An 18,931-nucleotide genomic window follows, 5' to 3' on the forward strand; every position below is an offset into this window, starting at 1 on the left:
GGTACAGATGAAGATAGTGGTGAAGAAAATAATGTCGATTTATACAACTTGCCAGGTTCACAATTGCTTTCCGAAGCTGCTGTGAATAGTGTATCCGATGAAGACTTTGATAGCGACGATGACATATGCTTAGCGGACTATCGTAAACGAATAAAAACAACCAGCCGCATTGTCAAGGCATCACAACCAAAGAAGTATACTTGGGAAAAGAGAGATATAGAACCATCTTTGCCGATTTGGAAGGAAGTTTCAGGCTGTAAAATTGAGCTCTCTCCAATGGAAGCTTTTTCGTGCTTCTTCAACGATGAAACTATAGAGCTATTCGTGAAGTACACAAATAAATACGCTACAGATCATAACCGCGAAGGGAATGTTCATGGTGATGAGATGCGTTGTTTCTTCGGAATTTTTCTGTTGAGTGGCTACGTTATTGTTCCCCGGAGGGAAATGTATTGGGAATGTTCACCAGATGTTCACCATGAACTCGTTTCAAGCGCCATGACAAGAAGCCGTTTCCGTTTTATTATGCAAAACATCCATTGCTGTGACAATCAAAACTTACAGCAAAACGACAAGTTTGCAAAACTTCGTCCACTTTTCGACATACTTGGAAGAAACTTCATTGAATTCACGGAAATTGAGGAACATCACTGCGTGGATGAATCGATGGTACCATATTATGGAAACCACGGCACCAAGCAATTCATCCGAGGAAAGCCAATTAGATGGGGCTATAAAATATGGATGGCGACGAACCGACTCGGATATATAGAATGGTTCGAGCCATACCAAGGAAAATCTACACCACTTCACGAAAGTTTCAGGCATCTTGGCTTAGGAGCAAGCGTTGTCCTACAGTTTGTAGATGTCTTGCAAACTAGATGGCCTGATATTCCATTTGATATTTATTTTGACAACTTTTTCACTTCTACCAAATTACTAGAGGAACTGAAAGCCAGAAAATTGAAAGGAACTGGAACGGTCCGAGAAAATCGTCTTGGAAAGGCATTTCCTTTACAGAAAGGACGAGAGCTAAAAACAAAGAGTAGAGGATTCTATGACTATGTATCATCTTCTGATAATTCGATTGTTGTTGTAAAGTGGGTTGATAACAGTATAGTCACTCTAGCTTCCAACAATAATATGGTTCTTCCAACTATAACGGCCAAAAGATATTCTCAAGCAGAGAAAAAAAATAATCGTTCAACAGCCAAATTTAATCAAAAAATATAATGACAACATGGGTGGAGTTGATAGAGCCGATCAAAACATTGGATTGTATAGAACTAGTATACGCGGAAAGAAATGGTATTTTCCTCTTATAAGCCACTGTCTAGACATGTCGGTGCAAAATGGTTGGCATATCTACCGTAATAGTGGCGGCAAACTGGATGGTCTAGCTTTTCGACGACAAATCGCAACAGGTCTTTTAGAAACATTCAAAAAGTCATCATCAACAGCTGCACTAAGACATGGCACAACCTTTCATTCGCACTCCCGACTTGATGGGAGAGATCATTTAATTATATATAAAGAACGGCAAACTCGTTGCATTGAATGTCACAAAAAAGCAAATTTTTCTTGTTTAAAATGTAATGTGACATTGCACCCAAAAGATTGCTTTATGTTATATCACACAAAAAAATAATTTTGAAATCCATATACATATATTTTTTTTTTATTTATGCATATAAGTAATACATACATAAAGTTTTTGTTATGATTTGAAGTAATATGAGTAGTGTTAATAAAATCAATAAAAATAACCAATAGTAGTTTATTTTGCCACCGTCCTTTTAAAAGAACGGCATTTTCCGGGGAAACGGTGAAAAACTCGAAGAAAAGTCAGAAACAAACTTTGATCAGCGATGCATTTTCAATATAAAACAAAAAAAAAATTACACTTTTTCAAAAAAAAAAAATTCGGCGCCAAGTGGGTTAAAAGACCTTCTAGCTGACCTATGCGCTCCTTTCTAAATGATCCAATACTTAAAATTTTTTGAGGAGCCTGTGTCATCTTCAAGTTTAGGAATCCAAATAGATGATCTTTTACCTGAAATTGAGGAGGAGTATTTTCAATTAAAAGATGTGTTTTACAAACTATGTAATAGTTTTTCCTATTGACAATTCTTTCCTCTTGGTTCCACTTTTACATAGTTGGCATTAACACTTTTCATCATAAACAAAATTTCACCGTAAATAAGCTTTACATTAATTAAATTTTTCAGAATATGCATAATGGTAGAAAAGGCTTACAAAAATTTGGATGCGAAAATAAATGGTTAGTTTAAATGTATAAATATGAATAAAGAAAATAAAAATAATTTGATATTCTCTTTTAATTTACAGAATTACAAAAGCAAATATCTGAGGTTCGAAAGGATGTGGACAAAAAACAATATGGTTTAATTATCTCAATGAGTTGGCGGAAATCAACATTTATTTGGATCAAATTATAAATAGAAACACTTAATGGAATTTTTCCTATTAAAACAATTAACGATCTAAAAAACTTGGATGAAAAAGCATTAACAATTGGTGAAGAACAGTTAATTAATATTATAAACAAAAAAGTACGAACCGGAGGACTAATCAAAAATCTCCTCAATTTATTTGGAGATCAAAAAAATATTAAGAGATTTTAATTATGATGGTCTTCAAAATAAAAAGGCATTCAAATGTTTTTCTAATGTTGATGCATTATTTTTTAAAGCTGTTGAGTCCGAAGTTAATACTTTTGATAATTATAAGAAGATTATAAAAAATGATTTTAAAAACGAAAAAAATTGAATGTATAAAGAAAAATGTTGGAAAGAAAAGAAAAATAATGAGATAATAATAAATACTACAGTTTAATTATTAAATATATATGTTACTTTTTATTAATAATAATGAATTGATCTCGTTTAAGTATTATTTTGTATTTAATGTTATTAAAAAACATGTATGTATGTATGTAAACAAAATATAAAATACAAGTTAATACGATCAAGTATACATGAGCGGGAAAAATCTACACAAGGTTGTGTTTTATAAAGTTAATCGACAAGAAAAATCCTTGGGACGATATGGGTTAACAACCAAATGGTTGTTTTAACTTATATTATTTCTTAAAAAACCGAAATGTAAGTTATTTTAGTAATTATATCTTAAATTCATTTATATAGAAGTAATGTTATTTTGTAATGATGAATAGTTATTTTTCCTTATTTTTTGTTTTATTTAATTTAAATATTAAATAATTTTTATTATTTAATAAATGACATACATACAAATGAAATATTTATTTTTATTTTAATTCATTTTTAGAAGGCATATTTACAGATGTTCTCTAGATCTCTTCTATAGGCTACCTTCAAACATTAATACTTCGGAATGTCTTTTATCATTCCTACTTTAGGCTTCCATTTATCATCCCTACTTTAATTTGCCGTTTAGAAGGCCTTTACCAAAAAGCCTTTTAATAGGGCTATAATTAAAAACCTTTTATAAGCCCTTTAAGTTGAAACGAGCGGGTAAGGCCTTGCCCGCAATGACATCGTGTGTAAAAAATTCCTAAGTATGGAATTGGAGGCGTAGTTCTTGTGTCTGCTAAATAAGGCCGCTTAGAAGGTCTCTTTACTCCTTCCATTTACCACTGGGACAGTTTCAAAATAAAAGGAAAAGTAAAAAAAAATAGTTCGTACTGTGTACGCAAAATCAACCACCAAAAGCAAGTGGCTCTCTTAGTTCTCTTCAATACATCTGTGTACGCAAAATCATCCACCAAAAGCAAGTGGCACCCATTTAGGAAAGATAGCAAAGATAAGACTGCAAATTGGAGCCAATTTAACTGCAACTAGGTCTACTATTTGGAGCGTGTATAACTCATGTATGGGTTGGCTCCCATTTAAAAAAGATAGCAAAGAAAAGACAGCAAATTGGAGCCAATTTCACTGCAATTAAAGAAAAAGGTTTACTATTTGAAGCGTGCTTGACACATGTTGGAATGAATGGATTGGTACTCATCTCTATATCTACAAACAAATTTGCAACCATTGATAGGATGAGAGAGTAACTACTCGGTCTAAAAGCCAGATCGGAAAGCAACAATCGGAAATCTTTAACTGGCGTCCGAGCATGGACCCGCTTCTGAGAAACCTACGAATCTCAAATAAAAACTAAACAAGTTTTTGCGATCTACTATTTGGAGCATGATAACACATATAGGAATGAATGGATTGGCATCCATATATAATTCGTATGTGCCGCCTTGCACATAATCGATCGGCATGGATCCAAGTCGGTCGATTCACACACTAGCGACGGAAAAAAATAATGCGGCAATTAAGAATGTTTTTTCCAGCTATCGGCCGTAGGCCATGATTAAGCTAAGCCATGAATCGGGAAAATTGCGATGTAGACGAGGAAATCAAAAAAGCAAGTATGAAAGGGGAAGTGACACATATTTCCATTCTATCTCTGTTACTAATAATATGGACGAAAAAATTTCTATTGGAGATAAATTCGACTATAGAGACTGTGATTTGTCTCTCCTTGAAGGAGAGGGAATACGAAGCAAAGAAAATTCTACATATATTGATGGACTCCCTTCAAGCAGCACAGAAAACCTTAATTCTCCAGAAAAGAGTTAGGGATGTGTTCACTCAAAGTTTTGAATGACGTTATAAAAAAAAATTTAATAATAAATAAACGATAAACGGAGGCGGTCGTACAAGCGGCTGTCTCAAAATATAAACTATAAAAAGACCAAGTTTTATTTCTACAACATTTGTTCAATTCACAACCCTCTTGTATTGGTGTAACGCAAGTTTTTTTGTAATAGTTTACACTGTTGTATCCGTGTTGTTGGTAATTTTCATTATTTAGCCCAATACATCTTTACATTTGTTTTTCATATGTTTATTTTTTTGCGTATTAGACCCGAAGGCTATCATTCTCACGTGATTGTCAATTAATGGCTAAAAAGAAGAAAACAATTTGTTTTTAATGTAAACAAAATGGAAAATAAGATTGACACGCCGGTAAGATAAATTAAAAAACTATTTTTAAAATTTAATTATTTTTTTAAAATCCTTTTCAGCCTAAACCGAAACGCGTTCGACTAAATCCTACAAGGAAGTGGACCATTCCAGAAGAAAAAGCTCTAATCGAGTTCTTGATGGAAAATAGGGATTTTGAAGTATGTTTTTTGAAAAAAGATAAATATTTTATTAATTTTACTAATTTTTAATTCAGAAACCATCAACGCAGGTCTTCTACAAACGCTTTTGTGAGGAAAAGCAATTGTCGATGCATTGGACACAGGTGCGCTCAAAGGTGAGAAACATGCGTGTTAGCTATAACAAAGCGAAGGCATGGGAAGGGTCAACTGGCGCCGGTAGTATGCAAGGTGACTATTTTATTAAAGAAATTTGTATCAAATTTTATCTGTATATTTCTTTGTTACAGCCACTTTGTTGAAAATGTGCAGCTACTTTGATGAACTCGATGATTTGTTTGGCAACAGAATTGTACAGTGCGCAATTATTGAAGATTCCTTAGAATCTGAATGTGAAAGTTTTTTAAACTCAACAGAAACTGAGGACATAACAAATGCATCCGATACATCGGTTACTGACAAAGCTCCCTCAACTAGTCGCAAAGGAATTTACTCCCGCACAGCAGTATCGGAAATATTAATGATGCAGACTGAAATGTTGGAAATAAAAAAACAAAAACTGGATAATGAGAAGAATATTAAGGAAAGAGAAGTAAATATAATGGAAAGGACGTTGCTGTTGAAAGAAAAGGAATTGGAATTAAAAGAAAAGGAAATTGATAATCAAAAAGAAATAAAGATAATGGAGATAAAAATGAAAGAACGTCTAGCAATGGAGGAGTTGAAACTAAAATATAAATAGTAGTCTTAGCACAGTCTATATACTAGACTAAAGTCAAGTCTGTAGTCTATTCTATAGTCTAGCCTATAGTCTAGTCTATAGTCTAGTCTATAGTCTAGTTTTTATTCTAGTCTATAGTCTAGTCTATGGTCCAATCTACAGGAAATTACTGATGTAATATGTTTCTTTTGAAATAAAACATTATTTTATTTAATAAAAATCCGATTACATATAAACATGGTTCAACATTTTTATATATTTGGGTGGTTTTCTATAAAACTAAGCAAGTCATTTCGATTATTTATTGTTGGTAAAGTTTGTGGTAAAGTTACACCCGTTCTTTGTGAATTTACATCTTTTGAGTTAAACCGTAGAAGTATATTATGCAGAATACAACAAACCATAATCCAATTATTGCATTCCTTCTTATTTTTTTCATTCAGCAATCTAAATTTCAGTTCTTTTAAACTGCCAAACTTTTCTTTTAGAAGACCAAAGCAGTTTTCGATTCGAACTCGATATTTAGAGAAATATTTATTAAAATTTTCTCTTGCTTCTCTAGTATGAGCAGTACTATTTCGTCTAAACGGGGTAAGTAAATATTGCTTAATAGGATACGCGCTATCACCTGCTAGCCATTGACCGTGAGATAAGTATCGTTCAGGATGTTTTGCTATAGGACAATTTGAAAATATTTTGGCATCGTGGACACTTCCAGGGTAACCAATAGTTACTTGTCTTATGCTCAATTTGTGATCGCAAACAGCTTGAATTTTAAGGCAATATTGGCGTTTACGAGAAAAATACAGCTCATGATTGTTTGTAGGTGCTTCAGCCAATTTAATTTCACAGCCATCGATATAGCCAACACATCCTGGCAATTCGCTTTTCGTTGCTGAAACCAATTGAGATCTTTCTAATTCACCTGGCCAATATAAAACATTGTTTTTGAGTTTTAAAATGGCTTTGAATACGCGTCTTGTAACATTTTGAATTGTTCCGCCATCACCAATTCCAAAAAGTGAAGCTACCTTGCGTACGGAAGCTCCATCGCCAGAGGAGCCTAGTCGATACAGAACAATTTTTAATTGTAGCTCAACTGGAAGTTGGGATTTGTGGCAAATTGTTTGAAAAACTTCATCATTTTGGATAAGGTCAAGGACGTGGGCAAATTCTTCTGGATTTAATCGTACCATTTGATTAAACCTATTGTCATCGAATTTATTTAAAACGTTATGCCTCCAGTCTGACGATTTAGGTAATCCTAAATGGACGCTTCTACGATGCGTTAGAAGATGAATCATGTTCATTGTGAAATCTTCTTGAATTTCATCCTCTTCTTCTTCGTCACCTGGAAATTCTATATTAAGTTTAAAACTGAAGATAAAGAACAGGAATATAGCTTACTTGAGTTAACCATTAACATTTGGAAATGATAGTTTTTGCATATAGCTGAAATTATTTTATTTTTCTCACTTTTCATTTTATTTAAAAATTAAAAACATACAAAATATTTTGGTCTTCTTCTTTTTAATTTTTTGACGTTTGACAATGAGAAATACAATGTGACAGTGAAAAATACAACTGGTTGTTCACAACCGAATATGTGTATAGCGTATTTCAATAAATTTTACAAAATACAGAACGGTTGTGAATTGGACAATTGTGAATTTGATCAACCCTTCAGAGACCGCAGTGGAGACCATTGCGAATTTGGTCAACTCTTCAGAGGCCACATCAGAAAGCAGAAAGAAGGCGAGGATCTTCTTCTCCATTTGGATATATAATAATTTTTAAATTTTATGATTATTATATAATATTTTGTGATAATATTATTAAATGGCGATCCTGCCAGGAGCAAAAATAAAAATTAAAAAAGGAGTGATGGAAAGGAGTACCCATTAAAATCCTGAAGAATAAAATTTAATGAGTGCTAAAAAGAACCAACCATTAAAAGTACTGGAAAAGTCCTGACGAGACAGCCAAAACGTCCGTCAGCTGCGAGAATGAAGGAATGTAGGTGGGACCTCAAACTCTAACAATAGAGGAATACAAGCAGATGACAAATAGGATCGGAAAAGAAGCCCAGTAACCCCAGGCCACCATCCTTAAGTAAAGAGACGGAAATATCCAAAAATATAAAAGGCAAAAAGCCATGAAACTTTGGCTGTAAGCTTAATAAAGACAAAATTAAAAGGAAAAGGCACTGACCATAATAAATCAGATTATTAATCTTGAGTGTAAACTAGACATGTTCATTCATTAACAATTCTACTACAAGAATTCGTAAATGTTAATGGTTTTTCAAATGATTTCATTATAACTGAGGATATATTTTCAAACTTTTTGGCTCAATATATTTCCAATAATGATTTTGTATTGGATATACAATTAAGTAAGTATAAAGTGTAGTATAAACTGCTACAATTTAATGTTTAAAAAACGTTACTTGATTTATTTATTTTTGCAGATGCTCCAGATAATAAATGCGACAACATCGAAATCCAGTGACTATTTCAAACAATCAAATTTAAATGAAAATGTGAGATCCCAAATTTGAACTAGCATTTGAAGTAATATCATTCTCCGGCGATACAGAAATCACTAATTTTAATAAAGAAAATATTGTACTTGGACGATTTTTGGAATATATAGAGTCGCGATATGATTTTTCTGAAAATAATATCTTTTTTAAATTAATGTTTATAAATTTAAATTGCAATGTTAAATATGAAGATTATCTCAATGCTAGCAAAATGTTAAATATCAGTATAAATGAAGATAAGCTGTATGAAGAAGAGGTCAATCTAATAAACAATATTGTTTATAGCTCCTAAACAAAGGAGCTATTTATCAATTGCCTAAAGTGATTTCACACAAATTTTGCGGCTTCAAATATCCGGAACCAAAATTGGCATGATAAATTTCCAGTGTTGTAGGTGATAATTAGCTGACCTCTTGATTTAAAAAAGAAAGTGTAAGCAATAAATGAAAAAAAGGAGTTAAATAAAAAAATTTAAAATATTTCTTTGAAATTAAAATAAAAATAGTATAAAAGAAAAAATATAGCAATAAAAAGGAAAAATTTAAATTTAATAAAAAAAGTAAGAAAAAATATGTAAAAAGTGTTGTATGCAGATAAGTGAATTTTTTCTCATTATTTTTCTCGTCAGCACAATAAATAGCTATTTCGAATGGATGATTTAAGAAATACAATTACTATGGCTGGGGCCATAAATAGATATATGGAACAGATTAAAGCTGTAGCAGGGAGATTGCTTAGAATTAAAATAACATTACAGGGTGGTACTTTTCAACAAGTTTAAGGAAGATTAGATAATGTCAAAAAGTCACATGGTCCTGTTAATATTGATGGTCCTGTTAATGACGATGTCAAACAAAATTAAAAATAACTCTCACAACAAAATAAGAAATGATGAAGTCTTAGGTCTCAGGAAGCCATTATGTAATGTGATTTTCTCAGCGCGTCCTTCTCACTTGCCAACTGCTTTAGTACTCGCTCTAGTGCTAGCGAATCATGATCTCGTTACGTATTTTCAACAACATTCTCCAATAGAAATGAAGAGAAAGTGGGTGAGTGGAAGACACAAAAGGAAGCTAAAAGCAATCAATGAACATAGCAATTATAATCGTGGGAACTCGTTTCAACAAAGAAACCCATACTTTGTAAGTAATACGCATTCGCACTCCCAGAATTATAACCGAATCCGATAAACATATGAGTTTGCATATTCTTTTTGGCTATTTAATTATTTTAAAATATTCTGAGAATCCAAACTTACAGTGGAGACCATTGCGAATATGGTCAACCGTTCGGAGACCTCAGTGGAGACCGTTGCGAATATGGAGAACTCTATAGAGGCCGCAGTAGAGACCATTGCTAATAAGGTTCCAGAGGAGTATGAGGAACTTATGAAAGAAGATGAGGAATTTCTTCTCCATTTCGATATATAAATGGACATTGAAACGTTATGTTTATTAAATAAAAATAATATAAAATTAAATAAAGACTATTTTAATTTAATATTAAAAAAAAACTGTTTTATTTATGTCAGAAGAAATATGTCAGCAGAAATATTTAAGCAGCTGAGGAAAAATGTCAATGTAGAAAGTTGACATTTTGTCATAAATAATTCATGTAATGACACTTCAATGTTTTAAAATTTTATTTATGTATTTCAGAAAATTAAAAACATTTTAAATATTCAAAGCCTGCTGAATACTGATCGTACACAATTAGCTAAATCTGTTGTGTTTCATATTTTAAATAATAACCCGAACAAAACAAACTGTTTAACGAATATGAACAACCGTTCGGAGACCGCAGTGGAGACCGTTGCGAATATGGAGAACTCTATAGAGGCCGCACTGGGAGACCTTTGCGAATATGGTCAACCGTTCGGAGGCCGCAGTAGAGACCATTGCTAATAAGGTTCCAAAGGAGTATGAGGAACTTATGAAAGAAGATGAGGAATTTCTTTTCCATTTCGATATATAAATGGACATTGAAACGTTATGTTTATTAAACAAAAATAATATAAAATTAAATAAAGACTATTTTAATTTAATATTAAACAAAACCGTTTTATTTATGTCAGAAAAAATATTTAAGCAACTGAGTGGAGACCATTGCGAATAAGGTCAACCGTTCGGAGACAGCAGTGGAGACCGTTGCGAATAATGTTGAAAAATGTTGTCATAAATAATTCATGTAATGACACTTCAATATTGGTAAGAATAGGAACGAAAAAACTGCTGCAAGAGAAGCGTATACAAAATTCGAATGGTCAATAGCATTCGAAACTTTAAAGAATCGGATTTTGCACTGGGTGCAATTTTATCTCAAGGTATACCTTTTAGCCCTTATAGTAGGTGATTTGAAGCCAAGCATAAAGAAGCCAAAAAGTACTTTAATAATATAACATCTAGACAAAATGAATTTAATTATAATAAAATTAAGTTAAGTTAATTTTATTTAATGAATTCTAAGAATTTTAAAACTTTTTATTTATTAAAAATAATTATAATTAAACAATATCTTCTATTATTATATTTTTTATTGCACCAAGATGTATATAAATGGAACAGTTTATGTAGAAACTCATACTTGTGGCCCGAAATACACATTTAAATATTTCCTGGATTCATACAGTATACAAGTAGCGTATTTGAGATTTTCGCTCTTCAATACGGAGAAAATAGAACCGGTTTATTTGGTAGTTGGTTTAATTCTCAGTATTGAAGAGAGAAAATCTCAAATACGCTACTGGCGCAGTCGGCTAAAAGAACCGTTGTGTTTTTTTAAAAAAAAAAAAATTTAAATAAACTGTGAAATTTTTGAAGGAAAATATTAATATATCAAATAACATGGAAGCAATAAAGGAAAGGAGACAAGTTCTTCTACAAAATGTTAAACTGTTGCAACCGTTTGATGGAAACAGAAGCTATTTGGCACTATTTGTAGACAGTGTTTTCGCAATGATACCATCAGAAGCCACACATCCTGAGTAAAGGAGATTCTATTTCAATTGCATAACAACTACCCAAATACGCTACTTACAAACAAAAATACAACATTATTAATTTAAAAATGCAACATTTTAAATTAAAAATTTAACATTATTAATTTAGTCACGTTATTTTCGCATAAAAATCCTAGTTGAAAGCTAACAAGAATAAGATTGGGAACTTTCAGAGTATGATTTTGAAATAATATACAAAAAAGGGGGTAAATAAAACAAATGAATTTATACAGAATATAAATTCATTTTGAGATGTTAAAAAATATGATACAATCAGAGAATGACGATAAAATAGAGAAAACAAGAGGTATGAGCAAAAAGGCATCTGAACATAATATCATAAGCGGAACCCAAATGGAGACTGATCAACTCTATATGTGGGACTGCACATCAATCAATTATATAAAGCACGCAACTAAATTAAAATTTATATTAGAGAAAAGGCATATAGAAAATTATATGAATATATAATAGAAAATTATAAAGATAAAAGTGAAACACGTGTTAGATGTAGCGATAATCCAAGACACTTGGGTACTCTTATGGAGAAGCTATCATCTTATTTGAAGATTCTAAAGAATGATTTTTATATCAGTTGAGGGAAGAAAACCCTCCTATTGAAACTGCATTAAAAGCCACTACACAATAATACAAGAAAAAACAAATGAAATAAAAAATCAAAATCAATTCCACACAATAATTTAAAAATTACTACAATAAGTAAGTTTGTCTTAAGATTAATTTTAAAGAATTAAGTCAAATAAATAATTTCTTTAAAAAGAAGTACGGTTTATAATGTTTATGAAAGATTATCAGCTCAACAACCCCACCAAAGCTTATTTGTTCATCTAGCGACAACCCAACAGCTTTGAGGGGAGTATTCTCTTTAAATAAGTTGAGTTATCGCTAGCAGAGACACCTCTGGAGGTTCGGAGTATAATCTATCTTCAAAGTTATCTCTATTCAAGAGTCACAAAAATACAACGACAGCTGCGCCACGATAACCCGGCTACACTGAGAAGTATTCTTGTCCGAATTAATGTGTCTGGGTGGAGTATAGACACCTTTGAGGGCATGGAGTATAATCTCTCCTCAGGGATGTCTTCTAGTAGCATCACTCATTCTATCTTATTAAGAGAAGAATTGGTCGTACGCTCCCAAGATAGAGCTGTAATACGTGACGGTTTGTCAACGAAACGGGTTGATTTAAGAGAAATTAGTCCTCTCTTATTAAGAGAAGAATACGACCGTTCTCAAGATTTAAAAAAATTTAATAATAAAAACATGTGAATACTTTGAACGTTGGTGACCTCTCTTTATTTTTGTCTCTCTCCCTAAAAATAAATACATATTTTTGTATCGAACCCTGGACGCCGAGAGCTCTCGGAATATATTATACTAGTGTAGCATAAACCATATGTCAATTATACCGACAGAATATTGAAATGCAAAAGAAATAATATCATATTAAAGAAACGACAAAACAGTAAACACTTTGTGTGTTGTACTAATCGTTACTTCATTTTTATGTGATTCTTGCGTTCAATGTTCTGTCCAACTGCTACATTCTCCACTTTAGGTTAAAATGCAATGTAAGCATTAATTTAGTATATAATCAATGAAATTTTAATAAATAGACACACTTTGCATTACCAACTCTGAGCTGTAATTTAACTCGAGCAAAGTAGTAAGAAAATTATCTTATTTGTTTTTTTCTACTCCTATATCTTAAGTGTCGCCTTAATGTTTTAAATTGCTGACGACATGTCTGGCAATAAATTCATTTGTTTCCCAGCACATTGTGTAACCTTATTCCCCACACGAGGTGCATTGTCATCAAAATAAATGGGAACAATATGCTTGCTTTAGTTTTATATTATTGTATTTAAGTCAGTCTGTAAGCAGCACTCAAGACAAATCCAACACTGGATTTGCACTTAATAAACTTATAAAATAATAAAAATATAATTTGCACTAATAAACTTATAAACTAAATAGAAATATAATTTGAACTTAATAAACTTAGAATCTTGTAAAAATATAAAAATTAATTTATATACCGACTCATTACAACTGACAATTGAATTGTTTTTAAGCAGAGAATAAGAAAGAGAAGTAATTGAGTCGTTGACAAGAACAGTCGCTCGGTCACAAAGTTTAATTTTCTATTCACTTACAAAAATTAAACAAGGGCTGCCGTAGATCTGTGGGCTTCCAAGGATGTAGGCAGCCTTCTTGACGGTGATAAGCAGGACGTACGCGCTCTGGAGGATGAAATCGCATACAGGAGTAGTGCGTGCGTTTACAACGCTGCGGTGGTTAAAGCCACTATCAGCGCTGGCTATGCCAAATGAATAAAACAACAAAAAAAGGAATTAATAGAAATAGAGGAGTGGTACTGACGATAAGGTAAGACAGAAACCCATATAGGTACCATCTACCTCAGGACCAAGAGGGTCAGGTCTGTAAACGATACTCTTTCCGCTAGGGCAAAGATTATAGCGGAAGAGATAAAAGGTGATCCCGTCAGGATCAGGGCCATGCTAGCCACGAGTCACGTGAATAAGAAGTGGGTGGCTGCAGTGGCGCGTCACCTGGCAAGTCGGCATTCATTGCATTCCGTAGAGCTGTGGGCTTCCAAGGATGTAGGCAGCCTTCTTGACGGTGATAAGCAGGACGTACGCGCCCTGGAGGACGAAATCGCATACAGGAGTAATGCGTGCGTTTATAACGCTGCGGTGGTTAAAGCCACTATCAGCGCTGGCTATGCCAAATGAATAAAACAACAAAAAAAGGAATTAATAGAAATAGAGGAGTGGTACTGACGATAAGGTAAGACAGAAACCCATATAGGTACCATCTACCTCAGGACCAAGAGGGTCAGGTCTGTAAACGATACTCTTTCCGCTAGGGCAAAGATTATAGCGGAAGAGATAAAAGGTGATCCCGTCAGGATCAGGGCCATGCTAGCCACGAGTCACGTGAATAAGAAGTGGGTGGCTGCAGTGGCGCGTCACCTGGCAAGTCGGCATTCATTGCATTCCGTAGAGCTGTGGGCTTCCAAGGATGTAGGCAGCCTTCTTGACGGTGATAAGCAGGACGTACGCGCCCTGGGGGATGAAATCGCATACAGGAGTAGTGCGAGCGTTTATAACGCTGCGGTGGTCAAGGCCACTATCAGCGCCGGATATGCCGCCAACGCTCTGGTGTGTGCATTCATTACATTCCGTAGAGCCGTGGGCTTCCAATGATGTAGGCAGCCTTATTGAAGGTTAAAAGCAGGACGTACGCGCGCTGGTGGATGAAATCGCATACAGGAGTAGTACAAGCGTTTATAACGCTGAGGTGGTCAAGGCCACTATCTGTATATAAATGTATATAAACTACAAGAAGACGTAAATGTTAATGGTTTTTCAAATGATTTTATTATAAATGAGGATATATTTTCAAGTTTTTTTAGCTGAATATATTTCCAATAATGATTTTGTATTGGATATACAATTAAGTAAGTATAAAGTGTAGTATAAACTGCAACAATTTAATGTTTAATCCACTTTACTTGATTTATTTATTTTTGCAGATGCTCCAGATTATATTATAAATGCGACAACATCGAAATCCAGTGACTATTTCATACAATCAAATTTCAATGGAAATGTGAGACCCCAAATTTGAACAACAACCAAAATTTGAAGTAACATCATTCACCGGCGATACAGAAATCATTAATTTTGATCAAGAAAATGTTGTACTTGGCCAAAGTTGTTCTTTGAATCAAATTACATTAACTGCTGTAAGTAATGTTATACGAAAAAATTCAGAAAATTAAAAATATTTTAAATATTCAAAGCCTGCTGAATACTGATCGTACACAATTAGCTAAATCTGTTGTGTTCATATTTTAAATAATAACCCGAACAAAACAATCTGTTAAACATTCTCTAAGCTACAACAGTATGGACTGTTTAAACAAATTGTTGCCGTTTTAATTCCCGGAATCTAATATTGCCCAAAAGATATCATGTGGCCGAACAAAAGCTGAATCCATCGTTAATATACTAGCACCGCACTCAGTAGAAAATATTGTCGACAATCTGCATGAGGAGTTTTCTTTAAATTTTATACACGTTTTTTGGAATATATAGAGTCACGATACGATTTTTCTGAAAATAATATCTTTTTTCAATTAATGTTTATAAATTTGAATTTGCAATGTTAAATATGAAGATTACCTCAATGCTAGCAAAATGTTAAATATCAGTATAAATGAACATAGCTGTATGAAGAGGCCAATCTAATAAATAATATTATTTATACCAAAGGAGATATTTCTCAATTGCCTAAATTTTGCGGCTTCTAATATCTGGAACCAAAATTGGCATGATAAATCTCTGCTGAATATTTTAAAAACAATTTATGTCAAACATCAAATAAAGTTACTAAATTTCATAGTAAATTATAACGATATAGTAGAATCTAAAACTGAGAAAGGGCCTTCAAAGATATTACCAAATAATTGTTTAGAAAAATATGGAATTACTTCCGAATTACCAATATATCTGCAATATGAACTGGGAAGTTCAGGAGATGAAATTGGATATAGATCAGCAGATGGCGAGTATATTGAAAGGAGAAACGACTCACATTTCTATATTATCACTGATTTTGGTAAAATGGACGAAGGACTTTCTTCTTTATAGAACTATAATTTTAGAGACGTTGATTTGTCTCTCTTTGAAGAAAAAGGAATACGAAGCCAAGAGGTATTTACACTTATTGTTGGACACCCTCCACGAAGCACAGAAGAACCTGATAAAGCAATAGAAAGAATTAGACAAGTGTTCATTGAAAGCTTAAATGACATTCCTCTTAAACAGCAAATGGTCAGCGATATATTTGGAGCAGAAGCTGAATTTGGAAACTGGAAACATCAACGTGGATCACGAACAATTTTGCAGAACTTTTTTAGGGGCAATCCTCCTCGTTGCATACCATGACAATCACATCCACGTTGTCCACGATTGCAAACAAATTGTGGCGTTTTAATGTTATACCACCGAAGGAGGGAGCTGTGATAAATATTAGTTATTAGTTAACTAATATTATTATAAACGGATGTTGTTGATTGGCGCGGCTCGGAATCGAACACAGGCCGCAAATACCATATCATGCTTAATGATCAAACGCGCTAATCAAAAACGCTCGTTGATAATGTGGATTTCACTGATGCTATAGGCACAACCGCGACGAACTAACATTTGTACAATTGTATAAACTTAGCTTTAAGTAAAATTATTGTAAACTTGCCTTTTAGTGATGTAAACAATTGTATAAAATACTGACAAAACAGTTCTAGCAATCCTTCAAAGGATCAATATTTTTTTTTTTTTTTAATCAAAAAAATTTCTTACAATTTGTTTTACTCAATCTATTTGCAGAAGGATTCCAGGAAGTACCTGTACTTTATCCTCGCCCGGCGAACGTGTTTTCCAATTGATCAAATTGGATGTTTGCGATTTTTCCAAATTCTCGAAGAAACCGAAAACGGAATGGAAGCGAATTATCGTTCAATATTTATAACACAATCATCTTTGGATCCAAATCAACAATTAGTAATGAAATTATTACTTGCGGCAACGAATCGGATTCAAAAAATTTCGTGATTAAAAAGAGAGGAAATAATAATTTACTATAATTTGTTCTATAAATAGCCTATTAAATTAAGTAACAATTAAATTCAATATCATTTTCTTTAATCTCATTTTTTTTTGCATATACAAATAGATTTCGAGCTATTGTATCCAGGCAAAGGATTAATGTTGCTTTCCAAATGGGAAGCATTTAAACATAAAATTCTACTATACTACGAAAATAACATAACAAATGAAGTATGCTGACAACAGCTTACCAAAGCAAAATAAACGAAAAATATAGTTATATATCTATGATATACATATATATATATTTTTATATTAAGAAAACTAATACATATACATTTTTACTAAATTCAATTTTCCCATCTTCTGCTCGCTTCAAAAATAAAGACGGCAAAACCTTTGACAGACATTTTATGAGGTGATAAAGGCAAGATTAGCGCTTCACAATCTAAAAACATTAGAATAGAATTCGACGAAAATCAGGCCCAGGCTTTTAACGGGATGTCTACGAGTAGCATCACTTGTTCTCTCTTATTAAGAGAATAATTGGTCGTACGCTCCCAAGAGAGTGCTGTAATAGGGGTTGATTTATGAGAAAATCATCCTCTCATATTAAGAGAAGAATTGGCCGTACGCTCCAAAGATTTAAGAGAATTTAATAATAAAAACATGTAACTACTTTGAACGTTGGTGGATTCTCTTTATTTTTGTCTCTCTCCTTAAAAATAAATATTTTTGTAACGAAACCTGGACGACGAGAGCCTATCATAGCATAAGGCTGAAAACGTGTCGTTACAATAAGCTCAATAAAAAGTATAATATATGAAAAAACATTAAACATTGAAGGATTATGCTTTCCATAACAAATAAAATAGATTAATTAGAAGACAAACGAGCAAACGTAAAGGAAAATATTAAATTGAAAACAAACTATTATCTAGAACATTTCACGGAAGAACATATAATACTTGAGTTTAACATTGGACACGATTGAAAAGGCAACATAAAAAGACTTCTGCCTGAAGTCGATGTGACCCCTTTAAAGACGTCTGCTATTTCCAAATGGAGACTTATTCAACAGATGTCGCAATACTTTTGGTCCCGCTTGTCAATAGATTATCTCTTGTCCCTGCAACCTAAAGCGAAATGGCTAAATAAAAAACCAAATCTACAAATCGATGATGACGTCTTGCTACGAGAAGATAATTTACCACCCACTTGCTGGAGACTTGGTCGTGTGATAGAAACCCATGCTGGTTCAGATGGTCATGTCAGAGTTGCTGCCGTAAAAACTGCAACATCAACTTTCCGAAGACCTGTGACCAAATTATACCCCTTGCCAAAAGATGATTGAACTTCCTATACTCTGTTCAAGGCTGGCGGAATGTTGACAATGTTTTAAAATTGTCTTTTAAAATATTGTGAATTTACCTAGCTGCATAACAGTGAAAATAAATAATTTTAATTTGAACATTTCTAAAATGGACGTTTTAAGAAAAACAACGAAAATAACTGCAAGTCTTTTATTTTGCGCGTACAAATATTGATGCATCAATTACATTAAAAATGTGAGCTCTTGAAAAGAAAATTAGTTTTTTGCATCATAGATGATTTGAATCATGTATGTTATATGAACAAGAATCTTTTATTGATCAAATTTAATCATGTTGCCATTCGTGACTCACTTATTGTCGCCAATGGCTCATACATTTATTTATTTGAATTTATTACGATTGTATTTTTATTAATTTTGAATTATTTTGGTTTTTTTATATTTATTGTTGGTGAGGTAAGTCGCTTAATTTATTTATAAGTTAATTTTTGTAATAATTTTTCTTTTTATTATAAA

General features: G+C 32.8%; 1 protein-coding gene across 1 annotated transcript; it reads right to left on the minus strand.

Moving 5' to 3' along the window:
* Window positions 1-6,231: 6,231 nt before the first annotated feature.
* LOC135950769 (uncharacterized) lies at window positions 6,232-7,657 on the minus strand. Its single transcript, XM_065500299.1, has 3 exons — window positions 7,563-7,657; window positions 6,284-7,259; window positions 6,232-6,237 (listed from the first exon to the last, which is right to left on the minus strand). Exons 1-3 carry the CDS (start codon window positions 7,655-7,657, stop codon window positions 6,232-6,234), a joined length of 1,077 nt encoding a protein of 358 aa, XP_065356371.1.
* Window positions 7,658-18,931: the final 11,274 nt, after the last annotated feature.

This window comes from Calliphora vicina, chromosome 2, assembly GCF_958450345.1.
Source record: "Calliphora vicina chromosome 2, idCalVici1.1, whole genome shotgun sequence".
In the NCBI taxonomy this organism is placed as follows: domain Eukaryota; kingdom Metazoa; phylum Arthropoda; class Insecta; order Diptera; family Calliphoridae; genus Calliphora; species Calliphora vicina.

Bases quoted from the DNA above. Each gene is read 5' to 3' on its own strand.
- LOC135950769 (XM_065500299.1), bottom strand. From the start codon at position 7,657: ATGGAGAAGAAGATCCTCGCCTTCTTTCTGCTTTCTGATGTGGCCTCT. The intron at 7,260-7,562 runs GTTGATCAAATT...CTTTATCTTCAG, and splicing joins TCCACTGCGGTCTCTGAAGG to TTTTAAACTTAATATAGAAT.